The 15,402-nt window shown below is 45.9% G+C and overlaps 1 protein-coding gene across 1 annotated transcript in view; it reads right to left on the bottom strand.

Annotated features, from left to right (window-relative positions):
* The window catches only part of DOCK5 (dedicator of cytokinesis 5), a 245,450-nt gene extending 243,340 nt beyond the window's left edge, over positions 1-2,110 (bottom strand). The window contains exon 1 of the mRNA XM_027839938.1: positions 2,060-2,110. Coding sequence (XP_027695739.1) covers positions 2,060-2,102 — 43 coding nt within the window. The 5' untranslated portion in view covers positions 2,103-2,110. The remainder of the gene's footprint in view (positions 1-2,059) is intronic.
* Positions 2,111-15,402: the final 13,292 nt, after the last annotated feature.

Here is a 15,402-nt window from a genome sequence, read left to right as displayed (position 1 = left end):
GAAGGGAGGAATACCCAGAGCAATATATATTTTATATATACATATATACATATGTATGTAATACTTATGTAGGTGTATACATGCACACACCTATATGTAAACATAAACACATACACATATTTTTTACCCACAATCTTGAAAAAGAAATCTAGGTGGCAGTGGATAGTGCCCTGAGCCTGGAGTCAGGAAGACTGGATTTCAAGTCCACTTATTAACTGTGTGACCCTGAGCAAGTCACTTGACCCTGTTTGCCTCAGTTTCCTATCAGTAAAATCTGAGCTATAGAAGGAAATGGCAAATCACTCCAGTAGCTTTGCCAAGAAAACCCCAAATGGGGTCACGAAGAGTTGGACAGGACTGGAAAAAAAAAACAAAAACAAAAACAAAAACAAAAACAGAACAAAAGACAAGGGGGATTTGGAAGAAAGTAAAGACCAATGTTGATTTCAGAAGACTCCACCACCTGGGGCAAGTCTCTGCTCCCAGAGCCTTAGATTCTTCTTTAAAATGGAGAGTTTGGACTAGATAACATCTAAGGTTGCTTCCAGCTTTATGATGCTCAGACTGACTCAAGAGAGGGTGAAAGCATCGTCTCGGAGGGAAGGAGTAAACAAGTTTTGTTTAACTGTTTTTCTCTGTTAAAAGAGGGAAGGGGGGAAAGAGGTTTCCAGCAAGTGACAAAGATTTAAGAAACAACAAAAGCATTAAGTCGTCAACTTTTTCCCTTTTTCTTTAAAGATCAAATCCACACCTGGAAGAGACGAGGGAGAGCCTAGGTGTTCATTCCCAATGTTTGTGAGCCTGTGATGCAGAGTTCAGAGGGCACTTTGAATCCCCACCCTCTGCACACAACAGCCCAAGATAAGCATATGTGTTCAGATATGTTCGGGTCGCTAAGTGCTGGTCAAGGCTGACTTAGAATCAGGACTTGGGTGCCCAGTCACGCACTCTCCACACCTCATACACACTTCCCGTGTCTCTCATTACCTCCCTCGGTTTTCCAGGCTCACTTATAAATCCCCTTAAGAGAAATTCTCTTCACTATATCCCAAACCCCTGGAGGAGTCCCCCGCCCCGCTGTACGTTTCTAAACCTCGGGTCCACAAACTGTATTAAAAAAACAAAAACAAAACACTCCGTATTTTGACAACTGCATTTCGACATAATCAGTTTCCTTTGCGACGCGGTGTATTTTACTTTATGCATTTCAAAAAAAAAATTGCCGAGGAGTCCATAGGCTTGAGTAGGCTGCCAAAGAGGACCAGGACCCATAAACGCCCAAGAACCCCTGACTAAGGGAGTGTCATTTTCCAAACCCAAATCCCCAACTCCAGGGGGATTAAAGGCAAAGCCGGGACTGTGCTGAAAACTAGAAAGCCTCCTGAAAGCTGGGACACATGATCCTACTTCAAACATGCCAAGCTCAGCCACTGATAGTCGCGTGGATAACACGGAACAGGTGAGGGCAGCTTAACAGGCGGACTCCAGCGCAGTGGAGGAGGGGAATCCTCCTTGGCTCAGCGGAGTCAGAGGGTCTAGATTCAAGTTCTCCCTCGGACTCTGACTGCCGGCTAGTTTGGGAACTTGGGCACGGCCCCTGATTGACCTTCCTTGTCCGTACAATGGAAGGTTGGACTGCTTGCTCCCTGAGGTCCCTACCAGCTCGTGTGACCACAAGAACCCCGACTGAGCTCTGGACCTCAAGCTCCGAGTGTGCCCTCCCTAAGCCAACGGCAGCACCGCCCTCCCCTGGGCCACTGGGGGCCGGGAACTCGGCTCCAGAGCCCCAGCTGCCCAAGCCCTGAAGGACCAAGCCGGCTCTGGTCTTCTCAACATTCGCTAGCCCGGGGCGATCCACTCTAGTCGGTCCCAGCTTTGCAAAAGCCGCTGTCCACAAGCGGAACCGCGCTCGGCCCGAAAAGCCCCAAGCCCGCGAGTCTGCTCTCCTCAAGCCATCAGCAGCACCCTCCTCCCCCGAGGGTCTGCAGGCTGGAGCTAGGAGCTCGGCTGCTCCAGGATCTCCCCTCCTCCCCCGCCGTCTCGCCGATCACTCACTCACCGACTCCGTATTTCTGTCTTTTGGTCGGGAACCAGCGAGCCATGGCGTGCGTCTGGGGGCGGGGGGGGCGGGCGCCGCTTCCTCTGAGCGCTCCTAGTCCTCGGAGAGCAGATCCAGCCGCCGCCGCTGCTGCCGCCGGCCGCCCGCCAAACTCGCCGGGGCCCCCGGCTCTGCCGCCATGTTCCCGGCCACCCGGGGAGCTCTGGACGCAAACTTTGCTCGCTCGCTCTGCCCCGAGCCAACTCTCTGGGTCGCGTCCCTCCTCCGCCCTGCCGCCCTCGGTCCGATCGGCCTGTTGTGCAGGCTGTCTCTCTGTGCCTCCCTCCCGGCCAGCCGGCCCGGTGCCTGCCTGCAGCCGGAGCGTCCCGGGGCCACCCCCAGGGTCACCTGCTGGCCAGTGCCGCAGCCACTCCTCGGCCCCACCCCCGGCAGCCGGACGGGTGGGGGCCGGGCACCTCCCTCCTTCCCTCTCAGCTTGCCCCGAGCAGCGGACACGCCTCCCACCCGGCCGCCCCACCCAGCTCCAGGACGGGCCCTGCCCTCCCGGGGCAGGGGTGGGGCGCCCCCCGACCACACCCCGCGGGGCGGCCGCAGCTGGAGCTCGAGCCGCCCAGCCTTCGCCCCCCCACCGGTCCTCTCTTCCTCCCCTGCGGCTCTCCCCCTCTCCTCCTCTGCCCCCGCGGGTTCCCCCTCCCCCCCCCCCCCCCCCCCCCTTCCCCCGCCCCCCCCCCCGCCCCCCCGGTCCGTCTTTTCCCGCCGCCCCCCCCCCCCCCCCGCCTCCCCGCCCGGGACACAGCCCTTCCCCACCGGCCCGAGTAGAACTTAAGATTTTGAGCTGGCTCTTTGCTTCTTCCTTTTTTCCCCCACCTCCCCCAACCAGATTCCTCCTCAGCTGCTGCTGCTGCATCTGCTGCTGCTGCGGCCCGGCCCGGCCCCGGCTGGGGGAGGTGGGCTGAGAGGAACCCGAGCCAGACCTTTGGTCAGAAAGCAAAAACCACCCGAGAACTCCAGATGGGGACGGAGCTAATTGGAGTGGGGTCCAGTGCATCCCTACAGGGTCCTACCTCATAGCCTTTGGCCCAGCTTCGGACGGACACCCAGAAAAATTCAAGCCAGCGTTAGTGCTAACGTGAGCAGGAGCGGGGCTACACTGCCTCCTAGGGCCCTCCTAGGTGTCACAAAGCGAGACATTACTAGTCCATCCTCGGGATGGGAAAACTGAGGCACTGGAAGACATCACTTTAGCAGGCATTTACGAAGCTCTGGAGTCGGACTTAACTCTGGAGACTTAACGTTCTCAACAACGGTACTCAGTCGTTTGCAACCTCCTAAGATCCTTCCGGGAACTTGGAGCCGTGGAAAGCGGTTTGTACAAGCAACCTTGTGATAGTGCTTGTATTCTTTCGACTTTCTAGGTGAAGAAACTGAGGCTCAGAGGTTTTCTTTTGTATTTGCTTATCTTCGTGCAAGTTGAACCTTCCGCCTGAATGTCAACTTCTTGAGGGCTGGAACTGTTGCACCTTCCGCCTGAATGTCAACTTCTTGAGGGCTGGAACTGTATGGTTTTTGTGTTTCGAGCCCCAGCACCTAAGGTCGGATCTAGTTGTGTTCAATGAATGCACTTTGCTTTGTTTGTTCGTTCATTCGTTCGTTTGTTTGTTTCGTGAGGACCCTCAAGAGAAATCCACCCGCTTTCCTTCCCACGGACAGCTCCATAAGAGCTCAGTGGATTACTGCTGAAAAAACTCTGAAAGGCAGTAAGAAAAGTTTTATATCCCATGATCAAAGTAAGGTGTGTGTCCTTGGCTAGTTTATAGTATATCTTTAGGACTGAAAGTTATCTTAGAGAGCATCTAGTCTGATCCCCTTATTTTACACATGAGGAAACTGAGCCTGGCCTTTGGTTAAGTGACTAGCCCAAGGTCACACGGATAGTACAGTGAGAAATCTAAAACTGAATTCATACTTCACTCTCCTTTTTTCTACGTCATGTGTCATCACAAACATGAATAATCTCTCTCTCTGTGTCTCTCTCTGTGTCTCTCTCTGTCTCTCTCTGCCTCTGTCTCTCTCTCCCCAAAGGACTTGGATTTAGTAAGAAAGGAAAAGGTGCTGGGAACTTCTTCCTTTACTGATACAGTTGACAAGGTACCAGGATGCAAGTTCTTGAATTTTCCTCTGCTATAGTTGGTCTTTCCAGGATAGCCCCAGGCTTGAAGGCCACCATCCCCTGGTCAATAGAGGGCTGCCTAGCCTTATTTCAGGCAAGTATCTGAGCCCACTTCGCCCAGCTCCCACTATCCCTTCAAGGAGGGTGGTCTGCTTCCTTTCAGTCCATGCCTAAAAGGATGCAATTGTTCTTGTAATCCATAGCGATTTCGTCCTTGTCTGAGAGACAAAAGAGAGAGTATAGTAAAATATGGGGAAACGGGGTCAGAGAGGTTAAAGTACATCATCCGATCTGATGGGCTTTGAAAAAGCAAAACAGAAAGTCAGGAATCCCTCTGTCTCAGGGCAGAACTTACCCCCTACCCCCTCAGCCCCAGTTGTAAATTCACAGATGTTTAGTGAGATGAGAAGTGGGCTTGACTCAGAAGATGCACACTTTACTAGATACATCACCCTGGGCAAATCACTCTCTCAAGGCCTCAGTTTACTCACCTGCAAAATGGGTGAGTTGAACGAGGTCAGAGATAACAACGGCTTATATAGTCCACGACACTCTCAATAGGGGCCCAAACCAGGTTATAAAGTAATTCCTATCTGGTTTTAATGTGTTTTTTTAAGTCAATATGAAGCCCATAGGGATGCTTATGTTCAGTTTTGTGGTCCCTCCATTTCTATTTGAGTATGACACAACTGACCCGAAGAACTCAAGACCCCTATCAACTCTAAATCTATCATCCCATAAGCTGTTTATGTCCCTGTTTGTGCTGACATTTCGCTGATATTATAATCAGCAAACAACAAACATTCTTAAGGAGCTACTAGCACCATGCCTGGAATCAAGAAGCACTGAGTTCAAATTTGGCATCAGACATTTACTAGCCATATGACCCTGGGCAAGTCACTTAACCCTGTTTGCTTCAGTTTCCTCATCTGTCAAATGAGCTGGAGCAGGAAATGACAAGCCACTTCGGTATCTTTGCCAAGAAAGCCCCAAATGGGGTCCCAGAGAGTTGGACGGGATTGAACAACAACATGTGCTAATAATCATCCCAGCACCATGATACAGCCATGTGGCTTCTCTTTTTTTTGGAGGGGGTGGTTTAGGCAATTGGGGTTAAGTGACTTGCCCAAGGTCCCACAGCTAGTAAGTTTTAAGTGTTTGGTCTGAGCCCAGACTTGAACTCAGGTCCTCCTGACTTCAGGGCCGGTGCTCTATCTACTGCACCACCTAGCTGCCCCATGGCTTCTCTTTTAATTCCCTCAGATACCTCTCTGGTCCTTTCTAATTCTTGGCCTCGCCTTTCTCTCTTGTTGTCCTCTGCTACTTTGGAACTTGTCCTTGCTCTTAGAGGACTTGGGTTCAGATCCCGCCTCTTTGTACTCCCTGTGGGACCTTAGGCAAGGTGTTCTACCTTCCCAAGCCTCAACATCTTTGAAATGAGGGGGTTGGAACTCAGAAGTCCCTAATACTGTGATTTTAATATTGCTTTGTTCAGTTGAGTCCAACTCTCTATAACCCCATTTAGTTTGCCATTTCCTTCTCCAGCTCATTTTACAGATGAGGAACTGAAGGGTCAAGTGATTTGTCCAGGGCCACACAACTAGTAAGTGTCTGAGGCCTCATTTGAACTTGGGTCCTCCTGACTCCAGAGCCAGTGCTCTATGCATTGTGCCACAAGCTGCCCTATTGCTTTAAAGTTGGCCAAATGCTTTACATGTATTATTTCATTTGATCCTTACAAGGATCCTGTGAATTAAGTGCTATAGATATTTTTATCCTCAGTTTACAAACGGGGTAACTGAGGCACAGAGAGGTTGTGATTTGTCTAGGGTCACATATCAGTAAGTATGTCCTCCAACCCTAACCCTCAATTGGGAACTTCTTAATTTCAAAACTTCCTAACTTCATCACCCTAAAAGATTGAATCAGCTTTGGTAGCAGTGATACTCATACCTTTTCAGTAACCTCTACCCTTCTTAGGTGGAGGGGAGGGGTATAACAAAGAGCTCCAAAAGCTCTTTAAATGGGGGTGGGGGCAGGGAGGGGCCCCAGAAGAGCCATTTCTTCATTTCCCACCCAGCTGCATTCCTTTACCTTCTCTCCCATGAGCCCTTGCTGGGTACCTTCTCTCCCTCCCCGCTTTCAGCTTCCTTTTTTTGTGTGTGTGTGCTGCCCCGTGAGACTGTAAGCTCCCTGAGAGCAGAGACTGTCCTTTTATTTATTTGTTTGTTTACTTGTATTTGTATCTCCAGTGCTTAGTACAGTGCCTGGCACATAACAGGTACTTGATATATTTTTGTTGACTGACTGACTGGTTCCAGGGACTTCAGAGATGAGCACTGGTCTTGGGCTTGGTCTTAGGAGAACTGTGAAGCCACAGTAATGATAGAATTTTTGAACCCTCAGATGAAGAAATTGAGGTTTAATAGGATGAAGTGGTTTGCTCAAAGTCATCCAAAGACTAATCACCAGAGGCGAAATTGGACCCTAGAGCCTCCAATGAGATAATATTTATAAAGCCCTATGCACAGAGTAGGTGTTTAATAAATGTTTATTTCCTTCCCCTTCTATCTCCAAAGCCTTTATTTTGGGCTCATGCCTCATCACCTCTTCCATCCAAGCTCTGGCTCAATTCTAAGCTCTCCCAAATTCATCCTTTCCTTACTACTACTATTGCAGCTGTCCCCAAAAGGTTTCCTCATCATACACCAGTAGTATTACCATCATAATAACACCTGGTATTTATATTGCATTTTTAAGTTTGCAAAGTACTTGACGCATTTTAGCCCATCTGATTGTCCTACAACATTCCTGTGAGAAAGATGCTATTGTTACCCTCATTTTATGGATGAGGAAACTGAGGCTGGGAGGTCAGGTGACTTGTCCAGGGTCATACAGCTAATAAGTAGAGGGTGTCCCAAAAGTGTTAGTGTAGTTTTAAACTATTAAGGTGTCCAACTGCACTAAGATTTTTGGGACACCCTTCATATTGAGACAGGATTTCAACTCAGGTATTTCTAAGTGCAAGTACCACCTAGCTGCTTCCATAACTACTAACAGGCTTTCTTTCTGCCTCCAGCCTTTCCCTTGCATGTTTCCCTAGAATTACCCCTAGTTCTAAGACCTTTGACATCTGCAAAGCCTTCATTTCTCATTTGATCCTCACAACAACTCAATAAGCTTAGATATTATTCTTATTTTTTTCACTGACACTCAGAGAGGTCAAATGGCTTAAGAAATTGCTAGTAAGTAGTAGTGGTAGGATCTAAGTTCTAGGAGTGGGGATTCAGTCAAAGGGTTACACTTGAGGACCTAGAGAGCCACATGTGGCCTCGAGGCCAAAGGTTCCCCACCCCACCACCACCCCGACTCTAACCCACTTCGTACTGAACTTTGAGCCCATCTTAAATCTATTTTCTTCATGCTTGGCCTCTCTCCAGAGTAGAATCTTTCATCTATTCAAGGTACCTCCATTTCCTTTCCTCTCATTCACATCTTGATTCTCTGCAGTCTGGCTTCTAAGCTCATCTTTCAACTGGAACTGCTCTCTCTAAAGTTGCCAATAATCTCTTAATTGCCAAATCCAAAGGTCTTTTCTTAATCTATACCTTTCTTGACATCTCTACAGTTTTAGATATTGTGCATCACTCTCTTCTCCTCCATACTTATCTATAGGTTTCTGTATCACTGCTCTGTCCTGATTCTCCTCCTATCATTCTGTCTATTCCTTCATCTTCATCCAGGTCATGCCTGATAAATGTTAGTGCCCACCAACATTTTGTCGTGGGCCCTCTTCTCCCTCTATACGCTTTGGTTTTGTGATCTTTTTAGCTTCCGTAGGTCTCTGTTTGGATGATTCTCAGATAATTTATCCAGCCCTAGCCTCCAGTCTTGAATCTCAAACTGCCCCTTAGACATCTTGACTCATCTTTCCTTCAAACCCTCCCATCTTCTTAACTTCCCTAAAGTTAGGAAAGTTAGTTAGCATAGTGCCTGGCACATAGTAGGTGCCACATAAGTGTTGACTAGTATTATTAAAGCTGTCAATAGAAATAAGATTAAGAGAGGGAGATGGGTAGGGGCTAGAACTATGATTTCATTGATTTAGAGAAGTCTCCAGGAGGGAACTTTCTCTAGCACTGCTGGTCAGCACCTCCTCTAGTAAGCTATAGTTTTAGAGGATTGGGTGTAGCCCATGGTGGTTAAATGAGCAGTCCAGAGTCTCGAAGATAGTATGTATGTGATGCTAAACCTGAACCCACATCTCATCTCTGCTCCCCCCCCAACCTCCATACAACCACTTATACTTTGTAGGTATGAAATATATACAAAGTAATTTGAGGAGTGGGTGGGGAGAATATCAACAACTGGGAATAACAGATAATAAAAATCGATCCACAAACACTTTTTAAGCACCTACTCTGTGCCAGGTACTATTGGAAACACTGGGGCTACAAAGACAAAGGTAGAAGAGTTCCTGCCCTCAGGGAGCTTCCATGCTAATGGGAGAGATTTCTATGTAAATAGGAAAAGAATATGTAAAATAGAGTCCAAGGAAGAGTCTAGATTAGATTGATGGTGTCTGGGAGACATCACTTCATCTTGTCCTTCAGTAGTATGCAACTATCAATGACCCCATTTAGGGTTTTTTTGGCAAAGATATAGGAGTAGTTTGCCTTTTTCTTCTCCAGCTCACTTTACGGATGAAGAAACTGAGGCAAACAGGATTTAGTGACTTACTCAGGGTCACATGGCTAGTAAACATCTGAGGTCAGATTTGAATTCAGGAAGATGAGTCTTCCTAGATCTAGGCCTGGTAGTCTATCCATGGTACCACCCAGTTTCCCCTATTTCATCTTAGCCTTTCCTCAAAGGAAGTGAGGGATTCTATAATCATAGGATTAGTGCTGGTAGGAACCTTAGAGGTGATCCAGTGGAATCTACTTCTCTTGCAGATGAAGAAACTGAGCCCCAGAGCAGTGAAGAGAATCATAGGTAGTAAGGGAAAGAGTCAGGATTTGAATACAGGTTTTCTAGTGCTTTATCTAATACTTTTTCCACTATACTACCTCATGATAAGGTTATTTCATGAAGGCCCAAGGATACAGGAGGGAAGATTTTCTATAAAACAGGTTAGTTTTTAAAAGATCAACACCTGCCTCACTGGGTTGTTGTAAAGTGCTTTGAAATCCTTTAATCGATAGATAAATGTCAGTTATTGTTATTGTGTATTATCTTGAAATTATTTCCAGGGGACCTAGATATTTTTCAACTATCCTGTGCCTAACTCTCTTGGTTTTCCAGTTGCATTGACTTTCCTTTCCAACATTTTGAGGCTGGGGTATAAAAATCAGAGCATTTTAAGTTGATGATAATTGCCTTAAGAGGCTTGGGATAAAAGGGAGAATTTTAATTACAACTTTCAGGGATTTTCTTCTTTGTCTTTCCAGACTGAGGTTTGCCCATTTTGTTAGATCCTATGGTTAAAGCCCAATTTGAAAGTCCATTTAAATCATAAAAGCCAAGCTGTACAAAGTCTCTTTTTAAAATCAGGCTTAAAATTAGAGAGTCAAACAGATGGTTAGGGGCATTGCAGCATCATTTCCAGGAGGGCCAAAGACAAGAAGCAGTATGGTGTCATGGGATGCATCACAGATTTAGCATCAGAGGACCTGAGTCTAAAGCTTAACCTTGCTTTGGTTAGCTATGTGACCTTGAGCAAGCCCTCTGCTCTCTCTGAGCATCGGTTTCCTCATCTATAAAATGAGTGGTGAGAATGAACTCTAAGGTGTCTCCCAATTCTAAATCCTAGAACTTTCTCCTTAATTTCCTTTTCAGGAAAAAAAAAATTCCATTGGCAGAGGTCATCTCAAACCCTAACAAAACCTCCTGTCCCACACGTAGACTCTTCCTCTGACTCCATTCTACAACACACACCTAAGTGAAGGATCCTTAGGAACGGAAGAGTGGGTCTGAAATCAGAACCTTCTGCAGCAGAGATATTTTGGTGATTGCTTTAAAAACCCCGAAGTAAAAGGCAAAGACCTCATATTAAATTTAAATAGTTACATGCTTTCTTTTGTGGGCTTTGAGTCCACTAAGTGTAGGCCTGTGTGCTAGAATGCCTCTTTTTAATTCAGAAGTTGGAGATTTGTTTAAATTCTTTGCCCATTAGCAAGACTTGGCCAGGACCCTGAGCTTTCCAGTTCACCACCTCTAGTGAAAATTTTCTTGTGTACCCTGAAAAATACCTCCTCTTTGGAGTCCTCTCACCCCCATAGCTGGCATTTGTTAGATGCTTGCCATCATCTCATCATGGCATATCGTGTCACAATCCATGGAGATGTTGGTGAGTTTTCCTCAACTTGATTTTGTTTTCTTTTTCTCTTTTGTAATTCTTTGTTATAAGAGAGTGCTGGGGGAGGGGGAGTATATATTCAGAAGTGATAGTGATATAAAAACAAAAAAAATTAATAATTTTGTATAATGATCTTCCATGAGCCTCACAATAGCCCTGTAGAATTAAGACTGCAGGTTATACTTCCATTTTTACAGATGAAGGAACTGAGGCTCAGGGTGGTAAAGTCATTCATATGGAAGCTGTTGGAAACCCAAGGGATTCCATAATCAAGGCTAAAAGAAACCTGATCATCCAATCAGGAAAAAAGGAAAAAAAAAATCAGTTCAGTTTAATCAAATCCAACAAGCTTTTACTGAGTGCCTACAATATTAGGTGCTAGGAATCCAAAGACAAATTCAAAATAGTTCTTGCCCTCCAGGAGGTTATGTTCTGTTGTGGAAAGAACATGTCCACAAATAATTTGTACAGGATAATTTGAAGAGATTGAGAACATGTTCTAAAGTCCCCATCACCTAATAGTGATTGGGCACTCCCTAGTAGAAGGCAGTTATGTTAGATGGATAGATACACAAAACATTTATTAAGCTCTAACTGTGTGTCAAGCATCATGCTAAGAGCTGGGGTCACATCTAAAAGCAAACAAGACTGTCCCAGCTCTTAAAGAGCTTGCACTCTAATGGCAGGGTTGGGATGGGGAGACGAGAGAAAGGAGAGCTGTAAAGGGAGGAGGGAGGGAGAGGAGTAATGGGGGATGGTGGCTTGGTCTGCAGATAAATAGAGCAAAATATACAGTGGAAAGAGCATTTACTGTGCAGTCAGAGGCCACTGGTTTAAATCCTACCTCTGATATGCTTCTCATCTATTGGACCGGATGCAAAATCACTTCAGCTTCCTACACCTCAGTTTCCTCATCTATAAAAAGAAGGGGTCATTGGAGATGGCCTTCGAGGTCCCATCTTGATCTATAAATGCAAGTGCCTTAAGGGAAAGGACTGTCTCACCTTTGTGGAAGCCCACTGCTTGGCACAGAGCCTGACAAAAAACAGGGACTTAATAAATGTGGGTTAAATTGAATTGAATTGACCCCGACTGGTAGCCTTGCCAGTGACTGGCTTGGGTTTTTCTGTGGCTTTGGGCAGACTGGGTACTCCCTGACAAGTGGGCATGGTGCCCTCCAGGAACTTGCCACTCACTCATCTCTCTCATTCATGGCAAGATTCCTGTTTGGTCAGCATTTTCCTCTCTTTGCAAAGAAGCAGACAAAGGGCTTTTAGTGTTGATTTCAGGATGCTTATTGTGGTCAGGGCTAAGTGCTCAGAGATCCCTCTTGGGGGATTTTGATGAGATGAGCAATTACAAGTCACGAGTGTATTACAATAATGACTGGGGAGCCCAGGTGGGATAGAATCAAAACCTTGTGACGGCCAAACCTATGGAAAACCTAGCTCAGCACAGGAAAGGTAGAAAGTGAGAATAATGCCCGAGTTTGACCTTGATTCAGTGTAGGAGTGAGGTTTCTCTCCTTGTGCTCTTGGCTGAGAGAATTCTTCCTTCCTATATTCAGAAGGTGGTTGTCACTCATCTTCAGCTGACTTTCCCCCATCCCCTTTGATCAGCCAAGAAAACAAATGTCTGATTCTGAGATTTTCTTTGTTGAACAACCGAGCTCATTGTGGAGTTGCCAGCTGGGGAGAGGGTGTGGGAAGCCTTGTGGGACTAAGGTGGGAGGTTGCTGCTTCAGGCAAGAAGGAGGAAAGAAGTAAACAAGGGAGGAATAACATAGGGCAGCTGAGAGACAGAGCCTGGGTTCAGACCCTAGACCTGGGTAGCCTTCAGCATTCCAATCTATCAGGCATTTATTAAGCGAGGATTACTTGGAAGGCACCATGTTTGGTGTTGATTCTATAAAGGGATAGAGGGTGGACCTATGATCTCCTTGGTAAAGGGAAATCCCAGGTGAGGAAACTCCTTCTAGTGTTGGTGAAGCAGTGATCAAATGAGTGCCAATCTCCAGGAACACAGACACAAAATTCAAGGACCTAGCATTCTACTGAGAAATTCTCCTCATGATAGGGAAGCAAGTACACTGTAAGATACTTTGAAGAGAAAGATGTTGAACTAGGGAGAGCAGGAAAGATTGCCAATAGTGGAGTATCAACCTAGGAGTCTACAAGGACATCATCAAGGGAAGATTCCATTATTTTCAGTCAATTTTCTCTCTATTCAGAGAAATCATATGGCATAGTAGATAGTGAACAGACTGAAGTCAGGAACACCCAGATACATGTCCTACCTCAAAGATAGACTACTTGTATGATCCAAAGCCAGGCTCTGAACCTCTCAGTGCACCAGGCAACTTATCAAGACTATAGCATGGGGCAGCTAGGTGGCACAGTGGATAGAGCACTGGACCTGGAATCAGGAGGACCTGAGTTCAAATCCAGTCTTAGACCAGACATTTGACCCTTACTAGCTTTGTGACTCTGGGCAAGTCACTTAACCCCAATTGCCTAGAAAAAAAGAAAAAAAAAGACTATAGCATGCTGAGCTGGTACTGGTCTCCATTGGTAGAAGGAATGTTCTTATAAGGAGTTCCCTATATGAATGGACAAGCCATTTAACCTCTCTAAGCCTCAGTTTCCTCATCTGTAAAAGGAAGGGTGATGGTCTCTAAAGTCCCTTCTAGTCTAAGGCTATGATTCCATGAAATTACCAATTCAATCACATACTGAGGCTGGAAATTGAACTGAGACATTTTAGGCAGAGTTTCAACAAAAAGAACAGATTCATAAGTGGATGACCTCCTGTTGGGGATTGTGAAGTAGGGATACATATAGCAGTTCCGGTTGGATTAGGTGACCTCTGGTCTTCCTTCTACCTCAGAAATACTAAGATCTCATGAAAAACAAAAGCTTTTCTGGGCCATTCTGGGTGGTGGGCCACTCTGCCTCTTGGTGGAGGCACCGTGGAACCATTCACCTTCTCTCATTTATTGGCCTCCAGGCAATCAGGCAGATACATCTGTTAAAAGAGGCTGAAAAAGGGATCCCTACAGATGTCATTGGATCATAAACTTAGAGCTATGGGCCCATTTGGTCTAAGAGTTCTTAACCTGGGATCTATGAACTTGTTTTTTTTAAGTTGATAACTATCTAAATGAAATTGGTTTCCTGTGTGATCCTATGTATTTTACACTATACATTTAAATGAACTAGTCTGAACATGAGTCCATAAGCTTTGAGAGACTGCCCAATGGGTCTAGGACTCAAAAAAAAAAAACCTCATCTATTCCAATCCTCACATTTTACAGAGAAGGAAACTGAGGCACAGAGAGGCAAAACGACTTCACTAAGATTACACAGTGGCAACAATGGAATTTGACTCTTAGGCCTCTGGCTCCTTTCGGCGTTCTTTCCACCAGAGGTCTTGGTGGCCTCCTAGATTCCTTCTAAAATGGAGAATCTGTGATTCTGATTCTCCTGAAGGCCAGAGAAAGGCCTTCATCACTTCTTACCTTGACTATTGCAATGGACTTATTGGTCCCTGTGCCCCAATCTCTCCCCACCCCAGCACCTTTTCCACTTCAAGCCAAAGGGATTTTATTTATGCACGAATGGGACCAATCACTCCCCTACTGACCAAACTCCAGGGCCTTTATATTGCCATTAAGATAAAACACCAACTCTTCTTCTGCTTGGCTTTTTAAAGTCTTTCACAACTTCACCACAACTTATCTTTTTAGCCTCATTATACATCATCCCCTTCCTGCACTCTACAGTCAGAACTGTCCTCTCTGTTCCTCACATATGGCACTCTGTTTCCTGCCTTGATGACTTTGAATAGGCTATTTCCAATGCCTGGAATGTTTTCCCTCCTCTGCTCCAACTACAGGAAGCCTTCCCTCTGTTAGTTATTTCCTATTGATCCCGTATAGTGCTTGCTTTCCATGTATTTGTTTACTTGTTTTCCCCCCCATTAGATTCTAAGCTCCTTGAGGGCAAGGACTATCTTTTGCCTATTTTTGTATCCCCAGTCCTTAGTACAGTGCCTGGCACACAGTAGGCACTTTACAAATGTTTATTGAGTTGTTTATTGAATTAAATTGAATCACTTTTCCTTCAAGCCCCAGTTCAGGTATCACCTACCTCATGAAGCTGTTCCTGACCCTTCAGCTCTTCTCCAATTACTAATGGCCTCCCTCCCTCACTACCTTGCATTTATTTTCATTTGTTCTGTATCTACCTTTTTCAAATGTTCACAATTTCTATCCAGGCAGAATGGGAGCTCCCTGAAGGTAGGGGATGCTTCATTTTTGTCTTTGTATCCCCAGTGCCCAGTACATGGAGATGGGGAAAAAAGATTGAACTTGGGATTCCAGTGGTATAAGGAGTTAGGATGAGGTAACCCCATTGATCAGGGCACATCAAAACCTTCTCTGCAACTTATGGCATTAGAAAGTTGCCTAGATCATTGCGAGGTTAAGTGACTTGCCTAGGGTCACACAGCCAGGATGTATCAAAGGCAGGACTTGAACCCAGAACTTCTGTGCTCTGAGACCAACTCACTATCCATTATACCACACTGCCTCTCTGGGGTTACAAAGTCTAAACAAAAACCAAAACCAATAATGCATCCTCTCAAGGAGCTGACTGCCTTCTGCTTGGATGGGTAGGAATCTCAAGTACCTAACACAGTGCCAGGCACATAGTAGGTACCAAATAAGTGCTTGCTGAATGAAAGAATGATTGAAGGTCACCTCTCTCGGCATTCCCTTGTAAAATGAAGGGATTGGGCTAGAAGTTCTGAAGATTT

This window comes from Vombatus ursinus, unplaced genomic scaffold (genome assembly GCF_900497805.2).
Source record: "Vombatus ursinus unplaced genomic scaffold, bare-nosed wombat genome assembly UNPS02014837.1, whole genome shotgun sequence".
Taxonomy (NCBI): Eukaryota; Metazoa; Chordata; class Mammalia; order Diprotodontia; family Vombatidae; genus Vombatus; species Vombatus ursinus.
Note: the sequence above shows the minus strand (reverse complement) of the source record. Positions and strands in the feature narration are given on the sequence as shown.